This window comes from Lipotes vexillifer, unplaced genomic scaffold (genome assembly GCF_000442215.2).
Source record: "Lipotes vexillifer unplaced genomic scaffold, Lipotes_vexillifer_v1.1 scaffold796, whole genome shotgun sequence".
Lineage (NCBI taxonomy): Eukaryota > Metazoa > Chordata > Mammalia > Artiodactyla > Lipotidae > Lipotes > Lipotes vexillifer.
Genome location: NW_006773072.1, coordinates 677,365 through 686,111, shown reverse-complemented (window position 1 = coordinate 686,111; position 8,747 = coordinate 677,365). Strand labels below are relative to the sequence as shown.

Here is an 8,747-nt window from a genome sequence, read left to right as displayed (position 1 = left end):
AGCGGCCATGGCTCACGGGCCCAGCCGCTCCGCGGCATGTGGGATCTTCCCGGACCTGGCCGCAAACCCGCGTCCCCTGCATCGGCAGGCGGGCTCTCAACCACTGCGCCACCAGGGAAGCCCTGTAAGACTTTCTTAAGCTAAGCTGAAAGGGGGACGTGGTGTCCCTTTCTCCACTCCTCCACTGATATGAGGTACTTTGGAAGGTCTTCTGTGGGCAGCATCTACCCAGTCCCAGCGCAGAGGGTTTTCTCGAGAAGTGTGACCCAGATAGAGACACAAGGAGCCGCTTCCCAGAGCTTGTCAAAGCTAAAAAACGAAGTCCTCATTTCTTTTAATGCCACTATCTCGTTTAGTCTTTATGACGCTGTGAGGCAGCCTGGTCACTGCTGCCCTCAGTATTATATGAGGACATGGACCCCAGGAGTTCAAGCGGTAGCAGATGCAGAGCTGGACTCACCCCGGGGGTTCTCAGACGCCACGTTCTACAGCCTCCCCTTCCTCTCGCCGTGCCTGCCACTCCACTCAGCCCTTCCCCACCTTGCCCTGGGGGGCTCTAAACTGCAGGACAGGTGGTCTTCTTCCAGAGGAAGGAGAGTCTGACGCAGAGAAAGTGCCCGCAAAATGTTTTTTACGTGGAATCAAGCCCCCCACATGTACACGCACACATATACGTGTACACACAGAGACACATATATACATGTACACACACACATGCACATGGCCCCTCCCGCAGTGTAGGAAGAAGCCTGGGTCCACGCACACGCAGTGTTGACCCCAGGTTTCCCATGTGAGGCATTTCCGAGCCTCTGGCTTGGCCTCAGTACGCTGGTCAGGAAACCATTGAACTTACGTCCATGATGGGCAGGTGTGCATCCCTGCGAAGATGCTAAGGCCGAAACACACAGTCCAGCAATGTTCAGAGCAAGGCCCTCGCGTGTTTACTCTTTCCGGTGTGGTTTCATCTCAACAGCCTGACCCTCCAGTAACCCAGAGACCTTAGGATTTCAAAGGAGCCGAGGAAAGAGCAGTTAAGATCAAGGGTGATTTGTCGGCCAGGATGGAAGATGCTTGCATTTCATCTTTCTTATCAGACTTTTGTTTGCTTTTTGGTTGGTTTGCCTTTTCCTGTCCTTTTAAATGCAGTTAGGTAGAAAGAAGGGGGAAAGCCAGTTCTTAGGCCACCAGAGGACAGAAAAGGATAAATGAGGTAATAAAAGGGGCTCTTGGCAGATACAAGTCTGGCACTTGGATGCTATTGCTGTTTGGGTCTGCAGTGCTCCCGGTGTCCTCTGGGAATAGGTAGAGCCTCTTGTTGAAGGAAAAGAGTGCGTTGCAACTGAGAGATGCCACCTGCAGCGCCAGCGTTTTGGTGGTGGCAGGGGTGTGAGGAGTCACATGATGTCAGACAACACAGGGTGGCTTCTGTGCCAGGGGCTGCTTCCCCGGGCTTTCTTCCTCTGCTTGTTTACAAGTCGCCCGAAAGGAGGAAAAGCTCAGGGAAAGTCTGGAGGCCTGAGACCCAAGCTGTTTGCTCTGGTGTAGAGAGAGACAACATAAGGGCTCTGGAGTCAAACAGCTGGGTCTGCATATCCAGCTCCACCACTGACTAGCCTCGGGACCTTCTGCCAGTCACTGAAGCTGCACAGGCTCCGGTTTCCTCTTGTGAAAATGGAGGTGACAAGAGTTATGTTTTGGGGTCACATGAGTTGAGTTACTTCTGTGCAGTGCACTGGGGGCACGGCCTACAGTGTGCCAGGTGCTTTCATAAACGCTGTTACCTCTGGGGAAAGCTTTCAAGAAGAGGAGGAATTAGGCTCTGTCATTCAGAGGTTAGTTGTTTCATGACTTTCCCTGTTGACTCCACTTTGCAGACTTGGGAATAAGAAGATAATCCTCAGGGAAATCCAGGCAAACTTTGAATGAGGGGAAATAATCTTTTGTTAGAGAAATTATGAAAGACTTTTTAGATAATTCTGTAAACTCCTATGACTTCCTTGAGTAATATATATCGCTGTTGATTTTATAGCACTTTGAGATCCTAAATGATTCTTATTTATTAATTAGCACCGGTTCTGCAAAGACTGCCCTTGGCCCAAGAGTTCTTCCTAAACTACCTCAGAAAGGTAAGATTTATCATTTTCATATTTGCATGTAATTAGAGTGTCATTATACCCTCCAAGGGGACAGGAGCATCTGTCTCTTTTGTTCCCTGCTCTATCTCAGATGCCTAGAGCAGTAGCTGGTGTGTAGTAGATGTGTATTTAATATTTGTTCAATGAAAAAAAATATAGGTTCAAATTTTGTGATTAGCAAAACACCAAACTCTTCCTTAAAAACACCATACTTTTTCAGAAGACACATCATTAGTATCCCCAGGTGCCATTTCTCATCTTGCAAACATGATCAGAGAGACCTAGGAACCAGTACTGGCTCTGCCACTTACTAGCTGTGTGGCCTGGGCAGGGGACTCCGAAGCTTCACTAAGCGTCAGATTCCTCACCTGTCAGTAGGGCCAGGACACCTGCTTCGCCAGGTATTGTAAGGACGAAATGAGATGATGCTTCAGAAAGGCTGGATTTTGCTGATCGGCATCCCCATGTGGTTATTTAACATGTTCCTCTGTCCTCTGTATTTCCTAGCAATTGAAAGTTGGATCAAGAGACCCGATCAGATACAAGTTCAGGCTTTGCACAGCTCCTTCCTGGGTTGTGGTGCGTTCTTCAACTGAGAGGGACGTGTCATCTGATTGTCTCTCTTTGAGTGAAGTTCCAGATGCTGATACTCAAAGCCAAGATCCATTCATGTATCCTCTGTTAAGACCACTCCACAAGGCCGTCGGCGGGTGGTCAAGCTCAGCCCACCTGCAGCCTTTGGCCTGGCTGGTTACTCTCTCTGCACTTGGCCTGTGGACACCGTCCTGTTCTTAGAGCACTGACAGTCCCTGCTCCCCTCCTGTGCTGGGCCCTCCTCGTGTCCTCAGCCTCCAGATGTTGGCTCGGCCATGGTCACTTCTCTTGTGAATATGCCCTCATTCCCTGGGGAACCCACCCTGGCACCTCCACATTATCCACCCAGCCCAAGAATCCCTATATAATCTAAACTCACACACACCAGGCTCTGTAATATCTCTGCTCTATCACATGTCTAATAGGCTGCTCAGCTTAAGATTTTGAATACGCTTCTGACCCCACCCCCCTAGACTTGTTTTTCCCACAGTGTCCCTATCTGTTACAGGTGATATTGTCCGGGTCCAGGTGTTTGGGCCTTAAAACCTAAGAAGGAAGCTCAACTCCTTCCATCCCGCCACGCCCCACATCCAGTGTTTCCACACGTACTGTTGGTTCTCCCTTCGATGTGTCTTAACATCCAGGCACTTCTTCCCATGTCCTCCATTCTCACCGTGGTCCACGGGGCCATCATCTCTTGTCTGGACACTTGCAGCCTCCTACCTGGTCTACCTGTCTCTGCCCTGGCCCTGCAGTCTTTCCTCAACAGAAGAGCCAGGGTGATCCATGTTAAATCAGTCACTCTGTCCCATCCATCCAGTGGTTCCCGCTCTCACCCCAAAAAAAGGTAGGGTCCCCGGATGTGTTTCTGAGCCTCCTGAGCTGGAGACAGAGGGCGTCTGTGACATCGAGAGGCGTGGGGCTGCAGCTCCTTCTACTGCCTGCCCCCCTCCCCCCAAGCACCTGCCACCAGCTGGCACTTTCACATGGACTGTCCTGGCCACATCTCACTCTTTTTCCCTCCCAAACATTACCCATTTTTAAACTCCTTCAGGCACCTTTTAAAGGGCTTAATTAAAGCCTTCTCAACTGGGGACAGACTGCTGCACAGAGCCATTTGTTTAAGGAGTTTTAAAAGGCAGTCGTATAAGGGCTTCCCTGGTGGCGCAGTGGTTAAGAATCTGCCTACCAGTGCAGGGGACACGGGTTCGAGCCCTGGTCTGGGAAGATCCCACATGCCGCAGAGCAACTAGGCCCGTGAGCCACGGCTACTGAGCCTGCGCGTCTGGAGCCTGTGCTCCGCAACAAGAGAGGCCGCAACAGTGAGAGGCCCGCGCACCGCGATGAAGAGTGGCCCCCGCTTGCCGTGACTCGCACAGAAACGAAGACCCAACACAGCCAAAAATAAAATAAATAAATAAAAATTTTTTTAAAATAGGCAATAGTATAGAAACCTTGGGGGATCTTTCAACCTGAACAGAGTCACCATAGTTCTGCACTGTGATACAGCTACCTGGTCCCTTACATTCTTCCACAGTTGTCATCATAATGAAACTACAGTTTTGCATCCTGGGTTTTCCCATTTAGCGTTTCGACGTACATATTTTTTCAGGTGTCCGTGAGCTCTTCGTGAATGTCGTCGGGCTTGCACTCTTCCGCTGGGTGGGTGCCGTCCGCTGTCTGGCACCCCCTCTGTTGGGAATGTGGGCTTGGGAGTGTGCGGGCTCTTTCCTCCCCCTCCTCCTCCTCCTCCTCCTCCTGTTACGTCCTTTGAGTCCGTTCTCAGGAACGAACCGTATTTGCTTGTCTGTCCATCAGAGTTAAGAATGCAGTTCAGAAAGGACTTTGAATTAGAGAGGGGAAAACCCAGCTCAGCTTGGAAATAAAATAGCCAGAGATTGGGCAGGCTTCCCTGGAGGAGAAACTGTCTCCTTATTTATTTGTATTATAAAAGTAATATATATTCATCCTAGAAGATTTTAAAAATACAGATAAGCATAAAGAAGAAAATACAAACCACCTGAAGTCTCACCACCAAGGATAAACAATTTGGTCTATCTTTTCAGTCTTTTTCCTATGTTTTTTTATGTCGCTGTGTAAGCTGACTTTTGTCACATAATAAATCAAGAACCCTTTCCAGGACACAAATTACACTCTTACTGGCTGCATAGTACTCTGTTGTCTGATACCAGGACGTATTAAGCAGTCTGTCCTATTCCACATTCACCCGGTTCACAGTTTTTTCACTATAAACAGTGCCGTGCTGAACAACTCAACACAGGCATGTCAGTGCCTGGCTTTGATCCCTTTTTAGGACAGATTTCTAGAATCAGAGTTGCATGTTCAGATGGCCCGGCACTTACAGTTTCTGTTTCCCCAGAAGTGTGGCTCAGAGCTAGGCTTTCCAGCCCCACTGCCTCAGGGAATCTCCCAGCTTCTCCCCCATCACTGCCTCAGACTTCTGTTTACCACAGTATCTGACTTCCAAGAGAGGAATCTGACGGGCCTGCTGTCAGTTTCTGAGCGGAGCCACATCGGCTGAATCTCTTGGGCCAGCCTGGGAGCAGGGTGTCCTTGAATTTTATTTCCTTAGGAAGGGACGTGGCTGGGCAGGCTGCAATACAGCTTGTGACAGTTTACAATACTGGGGTTTGTCTTTCTTTTTTAAAACATAAAATTTTGAGAATATCTTTCTGAGTTTTGTATTTCTAGAATAAAATTTGTCTAGTTTGACTCACTCAGTGTGCCTTAGTCAGCTGTGTCCTCGTTGAGCACATACTATGTGCTCGGTGAATCCTGGCCTCAAGGAACCTTGTCTAGCAGTAATGATGATATTCTGATATACCTAGAGCCTCCCAGGTGCTGTTGGCAAATTCTTTACGTATGTCAACTCATGATGAGGAAGGTGAGGCACAGAGAGGTCGTGTAATTTGCTCACGGTCACACAGCTCGTAAGTAAGTGGTGAAGCCTGATTTGAAGATGTGTCCTTAGTGCGCGGGGGGGGGGGGTGCGTGGGCGTGGTGAGGGAGGAAGCTTTTCCCTCTTACATAGTGCATGAATCATGTAAAACGTGGGGAATTAATAATATTGTACATTATGATACTGCTGTAGAACGGAATAGACTGCAACATTAAGAACGCTCACTGGACTTCCCTGGTGGTCCAGTGGATAAGACTCTGCACTTCCAGTGCAGGGGGCCTGCGTTCCATCCCTGATCAGGGCGCCAGATCCCACATGCCGCAACTAAGAGTCCACATGCCACGACTAAAGATCCCGCATGCTGCAACTAAGACCCGGCGCAGCCAAATACATAAATAAACAAACATTTTAGCTATATATATATATGCTACTAATAAAGAATTTTTATCAACACAGGAAATGTTCTTGCTAAAACAGTATATAGCTAAAAGCAGATAAATGTTTTACCTATGAAGAATACATAGAAAAGTCCAGGAGGAAATTACATCAAAGTATTTTAAATGGCTACATTTAGGCAGGAGGCTTATGGAAAACTTTTCCTTTAGCTCTATACTTTTCTGTAATCTGTATTATGTTTATAGTTGTGGGGGTTTTTTTGTTCTTTTTATTCTGGATTAGTTTGGATGTGCTGTTCATAAACTAAAGCATAAAATCACCCATTGTAAGGTGGGTGCCTCCCAGGCTTCCGACTTTCACCTTCAAAGCAGGCCATCCGTGCACCCGCGTGCAGAGCGCTCCCTCGGGGTTGGTTCTCCCCCCTGTGACCGTGACAGAGGAAGGCAATGCTGATCCTCTCACGTCCCCGTCCAGTGACCCCTCTCTCTGTGTTGTCTCCCGCAGTGGCACTAAGGAAAACAGAGACCAGCCATCATCTCTCCCTCGACAAAGCCACCGTCCCGCCCGAACTCTTCCAGAAGTCATCACAGTTAGCAGAGTTACCACAGAAGCCGCCACCCGGAGACCTGCCCCCGAAGCCCACGGAACTGGCTCCCAAACCCCCAATCGGAGACTTGCCACCTAAGCCGGGAGACCTGCCCCCCAAGCCGCAGCTCGCAGACTTGCCTCCCAAGCCGCAGGTGAAGGACCTGCCGCCCAAGCCGCAGCTGGGAGACTTGCTGGCGAAACCCCAGGCGGCAGACGCCTCTCCCAAGGCCCAGCCGCCCCCAGAGCTCGCCCCCAAGTCACACCCGGCCGATCTCTCCCCGAATATCCCGAAGCAGGCGTCTGAGGACTCCAACGACCTCACACCCACCCTGCCGGAGACGCCCGTGCCGCTGCCCAGGAAGATCAACACGGTGGGTGGACACCCGGCCAGCCCAGCTCAGGCATCAGGGGGGCGTGGAGCCTGGGGGTCGGGACCGGGCCGTGGACCCCGCAGACAGACCTCAGGACCTGCGTTCCCTGTGACCACGGGGGCTTGGCCACTTAGTTACGTGCCCTGAGCCTAGGTTTCCTTATATGTGCGTGAGCAGAGCTAGGGCGGTGCCTGAGTTCATGGGTGATGAAACGCAGTGACAGATGAGCAGCGCCCAGTAACACTCAGCAAGTGGTCGCTCTTGCCTCAGATCCTTGAGGAGGAGGCCTTTCCTTTCCCAAGGTCACGGGAACGCGGTCTCCCTCTCAGGGTTCTGAGCACCTCGCTCCTCTGCTTCTCACGGCATCTGCCTGGAGGAACTTGGGTGCAGAGCCCCAAAAGACTTAACACCAACACAGAATTCGGTTTGAAGTCTCCCATTCCACCGTTGTCCTGAAGTGCTTTCTACTCTTTGATATGGCCGTTTTACTTTAATGTAAACATGCTTTTCACCCTCACTGCCCTCCCCAAAATGTTTTTTTGGGAAAACGGAGCTCTGGGAAGATGCACGTGTGCTGTCTGTCCTGCCCATGGCCACACCCTCACAGGGTCACGAGCACCCCGGTTAAGGAGCACAGTTAGTGGGGGACTAAAAGCCTCTACTCACATCTTACTATTAAAAAAACAACGTTGCAATAAAAGTGTGTCACTTCGGTAATAAAGGAAAAGTGAGACGAGTAAAATCCGTCCTCCCCTGGGTGGGAGACCATACACACGTTCATCTGTGGGTGCTTGCTGTTCTCCAGGGCAGGCTTCCGAGACGCCCAAGCACCACGCATGGCCCTGACGTGCGCGTAATTCCCGTTTGTGCTGCCGCACGCTTTACTGTTCACCTCATGTAACCCTCCCTGTCATAAGTGGCCACACACAGCTTGCTCAGAGAGTCAGAGCTGAGAAGACTTAAGATCTCTACTGGCCACAGCTCCGCCGGCTTCTCAGACCCCACCAGCTCCAGCACAGCCCAGGGAGAGGGCTGCAGAAGCCAGCGGGTCGTCAGGGTGACTGACCGAGGGAGAAACCAGCAGACAGAGAGGAAGAGCGCTTGACCCGAAACTTTTAGAGAAACAGCTTGCTTTTTTCCTTCCTAACTATTTAATAAGCTGGGCACCAGAAACATCCTCTAGAAGGTCATTTCCCTATTTCCATCTTCCTGTTTGCAAAGAACTAGAAATCCAACAGATAAAAGCCCAAGTCAAAATGGGTCAAAAGCTAAAACATTTTGGGGAACTGCCTGGCGTCCTCCCCGCCCCAGGCTGCCCTGCCCTGTTTAACCAACGTGTGCTGACTCAGTGCTTTGCACGAGGGGCTGAGAAATGTGTTTATGCCGCACGTTCCGTGTGTAGAAACTGCACGTCCTGCTTTGCAGCATGTTTCCCCAGACCATTTTTAGACTCTGCTGTCATCTCTGCAAGCTGCCGTGGGTTGGGGAAGGGGAGAGCGCTTTGCAGTTCTGGGTGAAGCTGGATTTTGGTCCCTGCCCGTGATGTTTGCCGTCCGATGGAAGTCATCGGGGCTGCCTGTTCGCCCACACCGGGCTCTGCCCTGCTGCTCGGGGCAGAGGGGCTGTCGTGTCTGGAGGGCACCCAGGGCTCGGGGCGTCTGCCCACAAGCCTCCCCCCTTTCACCGAGGAGAAACTGAGGCTCAGGGAGGTTAACTCACTCGCCCAGGGTCAGTGTGTCCCTT

General features: G+C 50.8%; 1 protein-coding gene across 1 annotated transcript in view; it reads left to right on the top strand.

The window, feature by feature from the left end:
- The window catches only part of ASAP1 (ArfGAP with SH3 domain, ankyrin repeat and PH domain 1), a 273,681-nt gene that overhangs the window by 262,617 nt on the left and 2,317 nt on the right, over nt 1-8,747 (top strand). Inside the window, exons 26-27 of the mRNA XM_007447987.1 lie at nt 2,068-2,126; nt 6,550-7,004. Of these exons, the coding sequence (XP_007448049.1) occupies nt 2,068-2,126; nt 6,550-7,004 (514 nt within the window). The remainder of the gene's footprint in view (nt 1-2,067; nt 2,127-6,549; nt 7,005-8,747) is intronic.